Raw genomic sequence first — 15,627 nt, forward strand, 5'->3', positions numbered from 1 at the left:
ACTGTTGTGCCTTGCAAGCTGCGGAGTTGAATTGACGTCCTTTCTTTTTTAGCACTTATCCTCTCTGTTCGACGGTGTTATCTATTTATTTTTCTTTCGTTTTGGTTTCTTATGCAGTTCGTCGTCCCTACTTTCAGACGAGGCGAAAGCCGACGAATATGACGACGATGAGGAGTCTAACGAAGAGGAGACATCCGGTGATCTGAATCCCCCCGAGAACGAAGATCTATCACCTGACTCGGCCAACGCTGAGCAGGTTTCCGATGAGCAGCCATCGACAGAATCTACGGATGATGCTGTGCTCTCAGAAGCGGAAAGTGCCACGTCACACACGGAGCTATGACATAATCGGCACATAGCATCTAGGAACATTGAAGTGTCAAGGTCAGTGGCATTGACACGATATACGCAATATTTGGGATGTCGAAAACGCCGTGACATCGACACGAGATGGAATGGTAGGGACCGGTGGAATTGGAATTTGTGGTGTGTTTTAAGCCAAGCTTTTATCACGCACACTGTGACTGACTCCTGCGCTCAGCAGTAGCGAAGGGGACGGTGATCATGACTGAGCAACTTACTTAGACATTAGCCTCAGGATATGTCGTACTGCTGGACAAGGTTGGGTTCAAACGAAGCTAGGAAAGCACACGTTTATCGGCAGATGTCCGGTCTGGCGCTACTCTCGTTAGTTCGACACTAATCGATTATTTATTCGAGTAGATGCTTGCGACATGGCACAACGAGTCATTATTCTCCGTTATGATGTGTGTTATGTGCTAGGGTGTGGGATTTTTCCCGAGGGAAGGGGTTGGGTGGAAATTGTGTGTGAAGGGTGACGGTTTGTTTTAATTTGATGTGACGTTCGTCTGAGAAATTTGTGGCATTTTGGTGGTTTTTCCTTCTATTGCCGTGAACTCGAACCAGTGTAATTATTCCATCAGTATTTTATCATAGCACACTATCGAAGCTCGTTTTATCTGGATCGCACCGCTTACTTGTCAGTAAGTAAGTAAAAGTGTGCGTTCCAGGTCAGCAGCCTAAATTGCATCGTTACAAAATTGGTTCTTGCTTTAAAACAATTGAGACGAGCTAGGCTAGACACATGTTTCTCATCATTTCATCACGATATATTTCGTTTTACATATCACGTTGCAAGGTCCGTCTTATGTGGTGTTATTAAATGTGCCGTGCATTGCCTTGGGTGTGTTTTATGTTCATTCCATGCCCAATAAATGTGGGTCAAGATCCTACTTATTGTTTTGTACAAGCATGTTTCATTTTGTTTCGTATTCATTTTTGTATTTCGTCCAGATAAGGTCCTTCCTTCTTTGGTGTTTTAGTTTTTGTATGTGTGCGTGTTTACTTGTTAAAGTATGATCTTAAAATGACGCTCGGGCGATCGACGACCAAAAATAAGTATATGCAGCCCGAGACCCATCAACTAAAAACAAACACATACGAGTAGAATAAGTTGTTGCACAACGGTTTAATACTTACCTACAACAGTTTCGTATTTCAAGTCGCTCATACGCGGCCATTGCATTGTTTTCAGGTAACGTCTTGTGCACAATCTCACTGGTCTTTTTGTATTCAAACTATATTTGGTTAGTAAAAAGTAAGTACTAAGTACCTCATTAGTGGAGTGAGTAAGCACATGCTATGTTATTCAGACTCGGCTAATGCATACACCTTTTTACGCCTAATTTAGGCGGCAGTGCACACATTTCAGTAATAATGCAGGCGATTTCGACATTACACCATAGTCTGTCTATGCCAAACTGTGGAAATCACGAGCGTCCGTCGCTGGCGGGTCGCGTTGTGCCTTTGGGCGTGTTGTCCTCCAGTTTATTGTGTTTGCTGTGAGCCATCCCGCTTGCTGTAGGTCACACTGTACTTCATCGGTGTCTGGACCACGCCAAACTTGGTGTCGAGCGACAGATTCTGCCCGGGGACGGCGGCGAACCGGAACCGCTGCATCAGACCCGCGAACAAAATGAACGTCTCCATCCGCGCCAGCGTCTCGCCGAGACAGAACCTCTTGCCGACACCGAACGGAATCAGACGCTCGTCGTGTCGCACTGCGCCGTCGGCCGTCAGGAATCTCTCCGGTCGGAAGGCCTCCGGGTCTCCCCAGTACTCGGGGTCCATGTGGATCTCCTGCAGGTGCATGTAGACGAAGGTGTCCTTGGGGATGGTGTAGCCGGCCAGCGTGGTGTCGCAGGTGGTGCTGTGGGGCACGCCCTGTGGTGTGATGGTGCACCGCCGACTGACCTCCATCAGCGTGGCCTCCGTGTACGGCAGGCGCGGCCGGTCGCTGTAGGAGGGCAGCCGGCCGCCCAGCGCAGCGTCCAGCTCCTGCTGCACGCGCGTCTGCACGTCCGGGTACATCACCATCAGCAGGACGGACCAGTGCAGCATCGTCGCCGACGTCTCCATTCCGGCCACGAAGAAGTCCATGCTGACGATGACCAGGTTTCGCTCGGTGAACTGACGCGCCTCTGCGTCCTCCGACTCCATCTCGATGAGGAATTGGTCGATGAAGTCGCGAGGACTGGAGCGGTCCAGGGTCTGCCGGTGCTCGGCGATGATCTTGTCGAAGATGCCGATGGTGGTCTCGCGATGGCGGATCAGCGGCGCGTACCCGCTCCACTCGGGGAAGAAGTGCCGCAGCCACGGCGTGATGTTCATCGGGCTGCGCGGGCCCACCACCCGGAAGAACTCGCTCACGCTGTGTAGCATCTGCTTCGCCTCGGGGCTGTTTCGATCCACCCTCATGCTGGCCACCATCTGCCAGACGACGTTGAGGACCGTGATGTTGAAGAAGTCGTTGTGGATTGTCAACGGCGAGTCGATGTTTTGTTCCATCTCTTTGGCGAGACTTTCGAATTCATCCAGAACCACACCCTCCATCGACTGTTTGCCAAAGCCGAGGTCTCTCAGATGTCTTAGCGAGAACCGGCGGTGCTCCTTCCAGGTAGGTCCCTCGTTGAAGATGATGCCCAGCTTTTGCTGAAAGCTGCGCACCAGTGAGGTGAACAGCGAAGGTCTGCCGGAGAACTCGGGCATCGCGGTCGCCTCCTTGATGAGATCGAAGTCGAGCAGGTGCACCGCCCGCTGTCCGGTCGGCATGATGATGCCGATGATGTCGCCGAATTCCTTCCGACATTTGGCGATCAGCGGTCTGAAGACGCCCTTCCGGGTCTCATTGATGAACTCGATGTTGCCGAAAATCAGGAATGTTGGCGGGCCTGCAATGAGGAATCAGGAACGGCACGTAAATATGTTTTTAGGGCTTTGGCCGGCACCTGTACGAACACACTGCCAATTTCTGGAACGTTTTACTCTGGATGAATCCTAATGATACAGTTAGTTGGTCGTTACGGGTGATCAAGTCTTTTTTCAACGGATAGCCTATTCTAACAGTCATCGTATTTATTTCAGTGAACGCCAACTTTCGCCAGTTGTAGTTCAATTTTGGCCTGTAGGTACTCATTAAATTGACGCCTCATATTTTTATTAATGATTTAAGTCATCAAATAACACCGAGCAGCAAACGCCTGCTGAAGCGTCTCGTGGATCGCTCTAAGAATATTCCCGGCACAATTTAGGATAGGCATTACCTATGTCATACACATCATAAACACAGATTATGTAGATCGCCAGGTGTATAGCGCTTTCCTTTCGACGCGGCCTACAGTTGAGTCCAACATCAGCGTTTATTCTAAATCCACAGTCGCTGGGTGGTGTAATAATTCACGTACCTGGTGGAAATCGGTCGGGTCGGTACGGCCTCCTGATCCACACCAGGAGCAGCAGGAGCAGGAACAGGAGCGCGACGAGCGGGAGCCACATGACTGGCGCCCGTGACCTACACCACAGCCGAACTGGTTCGGCGCCCCTCGGTGACGGAAGTGCCCGAACCTGTTCGGTGATCCGTCCAACTCGGGGCGCCTCCGACACCTCCGACAAGAGAGCTGCAGGTTCTCGGGAAATTAGGCGCGCTGCTCGGTTCTATGACGATGAGAGGAACGCGTACTTACGTACATTTGGGGAGTTTTTTTTTTGTAAAATGGATTTAAATAAGCCTAAAAAAACTCCAACCGTGATCACGTGTGCCGAACGCTACCGTGGTTGCCATTTGTGAACGATATACGCTGGAATGTCGGCATCTCGAATACCTAACTGTGGGTTCAAGGACGTGCGCTGTTTCTAAAACGGGAACTCGGTACCGGCCCCTCTGACAGGACAGGCTGCGCCGACGCATAATAGTCAAGCCTGACAAGAATAAAAAACGGCAGGCCGCTGCTTCTCGCTGCTCTGGCCTCTGCGCAGTGTACACTGTGCACTGTGCACTGTGTAGGGACGAACCGTGCAGCGAGGTCAGGCCTAATGACGTCATGACAGCCGGGGATCTCGGGACCGTGAACTATTAAACACTCAGTCCTAATATTGAGGCTTTGATGGTGTATAAAATCGACTTTAATTGGCCTCTTCTCCAAATCGGTCCTCGAACTCCCGAGACTGGATCTAAATTGATGACTCAAACCAAACATAGCAGGGACGCCAATCGACATTTAATTCAGCGGGGAATAATATGCTATTGCGTTTGATGTGGCAGGAATAAGACGGTCAACATCATGCTTTAATTTCATTAGCGGGAGAACGGACTTGAATGTTGGGAGCGGCTGTAGACGGTCGTCCGTTTAGACCGAACTATATTTTTGAAGCTAGGTAAAGCACAGCATTTGTTGTTACTGTGCGGGTTATTATTACGGAGCGAGCGAAGCGAGCGGAGTCTTACGTAGAATAACGGAAATTTCTGAGTATGAGCGGCCGGCCGGCCGGCCGGCCGGCCGGCCGGCCGTGCGGACGCTTTTGCGAGGCTTATATCTCAGCAACCACTTGACCGATTTACATGCGGTAATTTTTGTAGGGTAGCTTCATTCCTTCTACCAATTATTGGACTATTCCCGATGCATGTGGGTGACCCCTTATGCACGTGCCACGTGCAAAACGAAGAGGTGTCAGTTTTGTAATTGTTGCAATATCTCGGTAACTACTTGGCCGATTGCGCTGAAAGTTGGTATGTAGGTAGGCACCCACTAGGCACTGCATATCCATGTGCCAGAGTTGGGGTGCTGCTGCACGTGCGCACGTGCAGGGGTCGTTTCCAGATCTCGAGAACGGCTGGACCGATGGCGCTCAAATTTGGTACACAGTTAGGGACCAGTTAGTAGGGCGCCGTGTACAAGTCAATTGGGACCCATTTTGCACGTGCGCACGTGCAGGGTGCCGCTCCCAGATCTCGAGAACGGCTGGGCCGATTGTGCTCAAATTTGGCACATCGCTAGAAACCGGTCAGTAGGGTGCCGTGCACAAGTCAGTTGGAGGTACCCCCTCGAAATTTCGCACGTGCAAGACTCACCCCCTCACTCGCTCCGTTAGTCGCCCCAAAAGGCGCTATACTGGTGCTATTATGACCGATGTTGCCTTTCGATTTCCCGTTTTTGTTAGCTCGCCAATCTTGAATGTCTCGAGCGTAATAGCCCTTTAGATGCTGTACCATAGATCTTATGTAGAGGTCTATGGCTGTACCTAAATGAATACTTTAAATGTGTCCAATAATGATGAGAACGGTAAATCACAAGTTACCGACTCGTTGCATTTCATATCGCTCACTACCGACTTCAAAGTGTGACGTTCCCTATTAGTATTTAGCCTGGCAAAGTGATGCCCCGTTCCCCGAAATCCGTCGTCTGCCGCTGCGCATCTGTTCGCCTCGGGAGTCGGTGACAGGAGCGCTGTGCTGTCCGCGTTTCCCGGGAGGCCGGAAGCACCGGTGACTCAGCGTCGGGCACAGTTTTTGTTCTTTCCCGCGACGTCACACCTGCGTCGGCTCCGACGGGCGGCTCTGCGCGCGCGCCGCCGCCGACCGACGGGTGCCGGGCGGCCGGCCAGAAACCCGGCCCGCGGCCCGAGCAGTGACGGAGAGAGCAGCGAGCCTGCTCAGCTGCAGAGGGAGGTGGCGGAACGGGAGCAACGGACGAGTGGGGACCGGCAAGGGATCGGTCTGGTCTCTGGATACAGTCTGACAACGATCGGTCTACGGGCGAGTAAGGGAGCAAGGCTGCGGAGGAGCTTCGGACACCGCATTTGTGCAGGTGAGTACCGCAACTTAGAGTGCAGGCCGACCTCATTTAGGTAATCCAGGCTGGCGCTTTCAGACTGTTTGGGAAATGCAGCGCCTATGTTGTGGTTATGCCTATTGAAATAAAATAGTTTTAAAATTACACAGTCTTGAAGTCGAGGCCACCAAACTGTGCCTAGTGGGAGTCGAGATCCAATATTATTTTCTTCTCTGGGACGCTGCACGTCTAAGATTGCAAAGATTGTGGAATGGGAAGCAGCACCAAGCACATTCAGTTATTATTAGTCCTAAGAAGTGCGAGCGCCGGCGTCTTATCATTTGATAATTTGCCTACCGGAGTTCTTGGTAGGCCGCCGGTAACGCAGGCGGCTGTGAAAGACGGCAGCTGGCTCTTGTGGAATCATTTACGTTTTCCAGGCGCGCATCGGCTTCTCACATGCCACAAACTCCGCGGCAGGGGTTGCTGTATTGAAGCTGGAACGTAGCTTATAGCTAATGGACCAGCAACTAACGTATTGCGCTGCTGCCGGCCAAAGTTTTATTTATCAGCGCATTTTTCATTAGGTACTATCACTGCATTTCTCATAACACCACTATGGTACCATATAAAGGATATGGAAAAGGGCGTTTTATCATAAACGTTTTCAATAATCGACAACATTATAAGTGTCGTCTGGTTCCATTATGAAAAAATTATATTGACCCCTAAATTACAATACCCAATCGAAATACTCTTAACATTTCATCAAAGTAGGACATACTCATACCTAAGACCTACCGGATGATGAGCGGGAGAAGCGCAAATAAATGTCAATTATTGACAGATTTAAATTTATTGTCTCCTTTTGACGTCAGCTGCCTGACATATATTGAATGAAAGTTGTTTACATTATGCTGGAACCGTTCATTCAAGTAAACGGATCACCGCAAACGCCCTTGCTTATGACCCGAATGAGATGGTAGTCAACTAGGTCGAGCCGTCTAAGGACATTTTAAGTCGCACGACCACACATCATATCACATCAAAAGCTTCTGTCAGATTTAGGAATGATCAATAGTTTACATCATTTTAATCCTTTTTATCGTCAGATTTAACGATCTAACAGATACAAAAAAGTGATCTATAGCCGGCCGTGGATAGGATACCTGTGACGTCCGAGTCTGATCGCCTCGAACTCTCCCATCGCGGCACGGCTCCCTATATCACGGTCAGTGGCACGGCCGGCGGTGCTATTAGCTCCGTCCATGTTTGCCGCCTCTGTCATCACCCGTTCACTGGCGGTGAGGTACACACACCGGCGGGCGCACTGCTGCAAAATGCAGCCGGGCGGACACCCGTGCAGAGCTATCCATGTTTGGACCGGGCCCGGCTGCAACAGATCGGCCCGGCGCGGCTGGTCCACGCCTCCGCTGACTCTCTCTCTCTCTCTCTCCTCTCTCTCTCTCTCTCTCTCTCTCTCTCTCTCTCTCTCTCTCTCTCTCTCTCTCTCTCTCTCTCTCTCTCTCTCTCTGTGTCTCTGTCTCTGTCTCTGTCTCTGTCTCTGTCTCTGTCTCTGTCTCTCTGTCTCTCTCTCTCTGTCTCTGTCTCTCTGTCTCTCTCTCTCTCTCTCTCTCTCTCTCTCTCTCTCTCTCTCTCTCTCTCTCTCTCTCTCTCTCTCTCTCTCTCTCTGTCTCTCTCTCTCTGTCTCTCTCTCTCTCTCTCTCTCTCTCCCTCTCTCTCTCTCTCTCTCTCTCTCTCTCTCTCTCTCCCTATCTCCTTTTCCTCTCACCAGACCCCATGGGCGTCCCCTTCCCTTTGAGCGCTGCTCCCATGATAGCGTTGGGGCTCGCCCACCACCCGGTACCGTGAACTCACAGACCATGGGCGGCAGCACATCCTTTCAATTGGTGACTGCTGCCGCCCGCGCCGCTGGCTGCCGCAGCCCTGATTTAATGGAACTCCCGCGAGCTGAGGTGGCCAGTGCACGGTAGGTGGTCGCCCCAGCGCCGCTAGCGATATGGGGGTTAGCGACACTGAGAGGGCTGAGACCGGACGGCCTGAGGCGATTAGGTCACGGATTTAAAATGCTGGCCGCTCGAACCGTGGCCGTCGCTGCAGGCTGTGAAAATAAATTGGTCCGTTTTTCAGCCGTCATGGTCTGACCGGTCAGCTTGGTCCTCGTTGTCTGCTGGCTCCATATTATGTGCAGTGTCGTCTGTCCTGTCCCTCTGTCTGTTCAGTTTTGACAACGCTGTGCTTCAGCTCCAACCCTTAGCTCAGCTCTGTCAGCTCAGCTCCGTCCATCAGCTCCGTCCGTCAGGTCACAGTTCGCTCAGTCCCGTCAGTCCGTCAGCTCCGTCCGTCATCTCTGTCCGTCAGTCGGCTCCGTGAGCGCAGGCAGGCACCTCGGCCGACTGTCAGGTCAGGCCCGTCCGTCAGCCCCGTCGGCTCCCGGATTCGTCCGTCAGCCCCGTCGGCTCCGTCCGTCAGCCCCGTCGGCTCCGTCCGTCAGCTCTGTCAGCTCCGTCAGTCGATTCTGTCAGCTCCGTCGGTCGACTCCAGGGCTGGTAAAAAGCGCCGATTCGCTGATAATATCGGAGCCAGAACAATAGCTGTACAAGCGACTTAGGGAGCCAGAAATAAGCGTTTCAACGCAAGTATGCATGTGCAGGATAACTGCTAAGTTTTGTTTCATATGTTCATTTTATTTCTACGACAAACCTCAAAATACAAGATGCCTGAGCACAAATATTAAATTAGTAACAGCATTCAATTTCCCAATGAGGTCTTATGCGCAATGTTTGTCTACAAAGTACAAAGCTGGTAGCCTATTCAGAATAGCTGTAAATGCTTACCGCGAACAGCGTCAGCATTCATCACCGAAGAGCCATCAGTCGATTTCCAGCTTTAACACTACGGAGAATAGGGCTCCGTAACTTTTATCAGTTGATGAGGACCTAGTGTTGAGCGGACGGGGAGCCACAGAGCCTTCTACCATTGGCGGTTCACTGGGTAACCGGACAAAAAGTCAAAAGGAATAAAGTCAAAAGACAAATAGTCAAAAGACAAAAAGTCAAATGCAAAAAGTCAAACGGGATAAAAGTCAAAAAGATAAAAGTCAAAACGGATAAAAGTCAAAAGACAAAAAGTCAAAAGCAAAAAGTCAAAATGTGCAAAAGTCAAAAACACAAAAAGTCAAATGACAAAAAGTCAAAAATGCAAAAAGTCAAAAGCAAAAAGTCAAAACGTGTAAAAGTCAAAAGACAAAAAGTCAAAAATGCAAAAAGTCAAAAGGATAAAAGTCAAAACGGAAAAAGTCAAAAGACAAAAAGTCAAAAATGCAAAAAGTCAAAAGGATAAAAGTCAAAACGGAAAAAAGTCAAAAGACAAAAAGTCAAAACGTGTAAAAGTCAAAAGACAAAAAAGTCAAATGGAAAGTCAAAATGTGCAAAAGTCAAAAACGCAAAAAGTCAAATGACAAAAAGTCAAAAATGCAAAAAGTCAAAAGCAAAAAGTCAAAACAACAAGTCAAAAAATGAAAAAGTATAAAATAGAAAAGTCGAAGTCAAAGTCTGAAATAAAAAGTCAAAAGGATAAAAGTCGAAGCATCGATCTTTTCATCTTTTGAAAAATATTATACAGCGCAACGTACCCTACCCACTGAAGTTGTAAGGAACATGTGAGTACGCGAGGGATTCTGACAGGTACCGGCGCGGGGTCCGCAGCAGCGGGGCAGGGACGCTGGCTGCGGTGGTGGGGCCCACGCTCACATAATACGCGTTGAGCGCTTCCGGCGTGCACGCTGGCGCAGCAGCAGTGGCACTCTTCCCCGCCCCGATCACCGGCCTCAGCACTGTCCACATCCTCGCCGGTCCTGCCTCACGCAGCTGGTTAGCATAGTATGCCGCGTGGTCACGTCTGATGGCCGCTCGACACTGCCGGTTCACCACCGTATACTCGGCGCGCGGGCCGAGCAGTGCGCGCCGCCGCGCCAGCAGCGCTCGCGTGGCGTCCGTGGTGCGCGGAGCACCGGGCGGCGGCAGCCCCTCCCCCATGCTCCCATGGGAGCGAGTGAAAAGCAGTGCCTCCTCTAAGCAGTTTTGACTGGGGGGCCCGATCACGGGCAATGACTAAGGTAACCCCTACCAAAAACGTCTAAGACTAAAAAATGACTAAGGTACCCCTCAGTGACCAGTTTGGAGGATGACTGCGGGGGCTGCAGCTCCCGCAGTTAACATGTTAGAGGAGGCATGGGTGTCGTTTTGTATAGGCATGGTAGGGCCCGAGCCCTACCAATAATTTTGAAAATTTAACATTATGCCTATGGCGTTGCGTGGAAAGAATCGCTTTGAATTGGCAAAAATTTACATTAAAGCCCTACCAATATTTTTTTGGAAAGTGTCGCCCCTGAGAGGAGGCCCTGGTGAAAAGCCAAAACCTCAAAATAAAAAATACAAAAGACGAGATAATTTCAAAATTTTGAGTTGCAATTTTTGTCCCCTCAACTTTCAACCTACCCCATCAACTTTTCAAACGTTCCCGGGTCACCACTGCCCCATCGTGCAATTCCAGTGCTATGGCAAAGTTTTATCTGAAAGTTTAAACGTGCCCGATAGACTGGACGCGGTCCCCTCCGTCCACTCACGCTCTCTGGTCTCTGTACGGTCATCGCTGACTGGTCCAGCATCCAACGCGCTGGGTTTATAGAAATTTGGTTAAAAGAAATGAACATATTTTAATGAACGAATCCATTAAGTAATAAAATGAAAATGATTCACAGGTTATTATTACATGTGGGAACACTAGCGCTGGAACTTTCTCAATGTTGGAGCCGGGCTCGAGGCAGTTTGAACTCAATTCTTTCCATGCAACGCCATAGGGTTAATTACGAGCGAGCGGTGTCTTATGGTTTTTTAGATACCTATATGAATTTTTACTTTTGAATTTTTCTTATTTGACTTTTTCCATTTGATTTTTATCATTTTGACTTTTTCGCCGTTTTTTCACTTTTTGTCTTTTGACTTTTCGCGTTTTTTTTGACTTTTTGCCATTTGACTTTTTGCTTTTGACTTTTTGCGTTTTTGACTTTTCGCTATTTTGACTTTTTGCCATTTGACTTTTTTGCTTTTGACTTTTTTCGTTTTTGACTTTTCGCCATTTTGACTTTTTGCCATTTGACTTTTTGCTTTTGACTTTTTGCGTTTTTGACTTTTTGCCATTTTGACTTTTCGCCATTTGACTTTTTGCTTTTGACTTTTTGCGTTTTTGACTTTTCGCCATTTTGACTTTTTGCCATTTGACTTTTTGCATTTTTTACTTTTGGACGTTTTGACTTTTTGCTATTTGACTTTTTGTCTTTTGACTTTTATCCGTTTTGACTTTTATCCATTTGACTTTTTTCCATTTGACTTTTATCCATTTTGACTTTTTGCATTTGACTTTTTGTCTTTTGACATTTTGTCTTTTGACTTTTTGTCCTGGAATCCGGTTCACTGTATTACCGACTAGTTTAGAACACAAATAATGATGTTCAAGTGGCCTTTTCATTTTTATCAATGTCAAGAAGTCTCGTGCAGGGTTGCGGCACGGGCAAACTGTACATTTCATGGTATGTTGGTTGTTTTTCGGTTGGATTTGAAGTTGCTCCTATTCTGTATAGTACATCTCAATCTCATAGCAATATCATAGACAACCTACCTCAATATTTTAAGCTGATCAAGCTGTGGAGCTAGACATAAATATGGCGCTTGTTTTTATTTTGAAGATGCATACGGATACCTAACTCAAGTGGCTAATGATACTCATTCATTTGCCAACCAACCCAGCATGGTTAGCATATTTGTTACTAAATGAAATTAAATTTTGTATATCAAGATATGTTCCTCTTCTGCATGTTTTTCTTTTTGGTACGTCATACTCAAAATATGCCTATATAAGCAATCCTGATTTATATTTCAGGCATTTTGTAACTAAAATTAATATTAGACTTTCACTTATAATGCCTTTGTGTTTCAGTTCTCAGCTTAGGACATCATCAATTCAATCATGTGTATCTCAGATGACACAGACAATGACCAGCCTGCGGAAGATCTATGCTAGAGGGCGAGATGATGAAATTTCCTCTGTTGGTGAGTCAGTATATTTTTTTGTCAACAACATTCATTGCCTTACATGCATTTGTGCCTTACATTTCTGTCACCAACCAGCTTAAACAAAAGTAGAAGGAATTGTATGTATACCTACATTCCTTTGCTGTGTTTGACATCAGCCGATGTCCCAAAATCAGGATACATCAGTGAGCTATAAGTAAAACTAAAATAGTAACTGATGGATTTTAAGGTGTTCCTGAAAAAGGACGTTGTTCACCGCACTTTCAAGCCTTTTCTGTTACGAGTGTTAGGAGCCACTTTTCATGGCCAAAAATTTGGTCAGAGCCACCAAAACCATTTTTACCAGCCCTGGTCGACTCTGTCAGGCGCGGCGCCGGCCGACCCCAGTCGGACACGGCCACGTCAGCATTTGGCCGGCGGTGCCGCCCCGTCGGCCGCCGGCCTCTTCCCCCGACGTCCTTCGCCGACGGGGTCACGTGCTGTCGACGCCGACGCCCGTGTCCCGTCGGCACCGACGGCAGGGCGCGGTCGGTCAGCGGTCTGCGGTTCCCGCCGCCGCGCCGCTGCTGGGTGCGGGGTTCCGTGGACGGCTCAGGGTGCAGCTGAGGGTGCATTTCCTCGCCTGTCAGCTTTCTTGTGTAGCTTGATTGCTGTGATGATGATTTACAGACTCTCCCCTGTCACGCCGTGCTAAATTTAGCGGCACGAATTTGGAGGTCTGGAATTTGCGGGTCATCTGTCCGACTAAGGCAAACGTTGGAGTTTGGACACTGGACAGCTCCCTGATTGAATCGTTTAAAGGCCATCATGCCGTATTTAGCAACTCCAGCTGGGATTTTCGGAAATCCAAGCTCGTGACAAAGACCTTTGCAGTGAGACCGGTCGTTAAAGTTCACTTGGGAATCTGTTGACGTGTTATTCGGCACGTTCGTCGAAGCGGCAAAACAAACAGCGCTGCGGACCACTGAGCGTGTCGCCTGTTCCTATGTGTTCCGCTGCTCTTCCTGCGCCGGGCGCTCGAGAGCACACGCCGTCCGTGCACGCCGTATTCACAGTCTGTTCTCGTTTTTCATGAGACCGTTCTCGCTGTTCCCGCCGTCCGTCCAGTCTGTTTACGCCTTCTGTGCAGTTGTTCCTCACAGGACATTGAAACTACGAGTATTCTCTCAGTCTATTTCTGATTGTTGGTTATGTTTGGCCGCACTTGGCCTTTTTATCTTTCGTTGTTCTTTCTGTTCTGTATCCGTCTATCCGACTGATCACCGGGCCAACGCGATTTTCGTCGTCGTTCGCATGGGCGCCGCCACCGGGGGGGACGGGGGGGACGCGTCCCCCCCACTCTCAGAATGGAAGGGGGACGTCCCCCCCAAACTCATTACGGAGCGAGCGAAGCGAGCGTAGTCTTTCGTAGGTTAACGGAAATTTCTGAGTATGCCGTGTTCACGCTTTTGCTAGGCTTATATCTCAGCAACCACTTGACCGATTTACATGCGATATTTTTGTATAGGGTAGCACTAGATTTATTCCTTCTAACGAGCATCGGGCTATTCCCGATGCATGTGAGTGACCCCATATGCACGTGCCACGTGAAAAACGAAGAGGTGTCAGTTTTGTAACAATTTCAATATCTCGGCAACTACTGGGCCGATTGCGCTCAAAGTTGGCATGTACTATTGTACTGTTAACGCCAGACCCCTTGAGACCCTAATTTTTCGCGATTTCTTTTAAATGCGTGAAGGAATTTCAACCAAGCTCAGGACATGGCCGTTTCAAGACAGGCCGAAACTTTTACAATTTAGATATTTTATCGCCATTTCAATATTTCAGGCACTTGTCATTGACTCGTAATGTTAAATTTCGAGCAAGATTTTCATCCGGTGTGTAGAGGCTATCACCAGTCAGTCTGTGATACGTTATGACGTCAGAGCTAAGCCCCGCCTCTGTGGTCTTGGCCTGCGGCGGTTTCGGGCCGGATCGCGGTCACTCTCGCTGTGGCGGGGAGCGGGGACGGGCGACGGTCGAGCGGTGCCGAAAGCCGGCGGAGTTGTGCGTAGCGTCTTGGCTGACAGTGCCCAGAGAGCGACATGATGACTAAGGAGTCATAAATGCTCAATGCGCATTGCTTCTACAATGCTGATATGTTCGCTGATATATTTTTTTTATAAGCTGCAAATGACGGGCAGATGGCATATAACTGACATAAGGTTAGGAAATATTCACCTGTATTTAAAGCCTATGGCGTTGCAGATAATGCGATAATGGGATGTCGGATGTCACCAAGTAGCTGCCGATTTGTACATCGCTATGCAACCATCGAACAACGCAATAATAAGTTAATTGCCTGAGCTTCACATCATACGGCTCGCTCGTATTTCAAACAGATACCCTACATCGAAAATCGTATTTGTTAGGAATCGTTAACGTTTGTTCGAAGCACGACTGAGTAGTAGGTTGAGGAGTGATGGTCCTCTTGGTCCTATATACAAGAGTCAACAAGAGCCTAACATTTACTTGACCGTCTGCTGCAATTGACTCATAGCACGTGAAGCGTCAGCGAAATTCATAGTCCTTCACAGATGGCAGGGGTGTCGTTTGTACAGAGGTCGCTGATGGGCACGGGTCAATGCCGCAGTCGTGGGCGGAGCCTAATGTCATATGACGTAGAAAGCCTCTATCCAGGATGGAAAAAACAGTTAACATTACGAGTCAATGACAAGTGCCTGAAATATTGAAATGGCGATAAAATATCTAAATTGTAAAAGTTTCGGCCTGTCTTGAAACGGCCATGTCCTGAGCTTGGTTGAAATTCCTTCACGCATTTAAAAGTAATCGCGAAAAATTAGGGTCTCAAGGGGTCTGGCGTTAACAGTAGGTAGGTATACCCACTAGGCAATGCATATCCGTGTGCCACAGTTGGGGTGCTGCTGCACGTGCGCACATGCAGGGGTCGATTCCAGATCTCGAGAACGGCTGAACCGATTGTGCTGAAATCTGATACATGGTTAGGGACCGGTTAACTTAGTAGGGTGCAGTGCAAAAGTCAGTTGGGACCCATTTTGCACGTGCACACGTGTAGGGTGCCGCTTCCAGATCTCGAGAACGGCTAGGCCGATTGCGCTCAAATTTGGCACATCGTTAGGGACCGGTTAGAAGGGTGCAACTGCAGTGCACAAGTTAGTTGGAGGTATCCCCTCGCAATTTCGCATGTGCAAGGCCCACCCCACCCTCTCGCTCGCTCCGTTGCACTGAAAACTTTTTACCATTTCCTGAAGGGTAAACCGCCATAGCATGGTAAACTCACATTCTTCTGAATGGTAAACTCTTTGATTTACTCTTGTCTAGATGTAACATTTTGGGTTACACCTTTGAAAGGTAATCTTAAACGG

At 48.7% G+C, this 15,627-nt stretch overlaps 1 protein-coding gene across 1 annotated transcript; it reads right to left on the bottom strand.

Moving 5' to 3' along the window:
- Positions 1-1,814: 1,814 nt before the first annotated feature.
- Positions 1,815-3,904, bottom strand: LOC122364138 (methyl farnesoate epoxidase-like). Its single transcript, XM_043334253.1, has 2 exons — positions 3,765-3,904; positions 1,815-3,251 (listed from the first exon to the last, which is right to left on the bottom strand). The coding sequence occupies exons 1-2, from the start codon at positions 3,853-3,855 to the stop codon at positions 1,849-1,851; spliced, it is 1,494 nt and encodes a 497-aa protein (XP_043190188.1). The 5' UTR covers positions 3,856-3,904; the 3' UTR covers positions 1,815-1,848.
- Between the last annotated feature and the right edge of the window lie 11,723 nt (positions 3,905-15,627).

The sequence above is a fragment of the Amphibalanus amphitrite genome, unplaced genomic scaffold (genome assembly GCF_019059575.1).
Source record: "Amphibalanus amphitrite isolate SeventyFive unplaced genomic scaffold, NRLGWU_Aamphi_draft 000658F_arrow, whole genome shotgun sequence".
NCBI classification, from domain to species: Eukaryota; Metazoa; Arthropoda; class Thecostraca; order Balanomorpha; family Balanidae; genus Amphibalanus; species Amphibalanus amphitrite.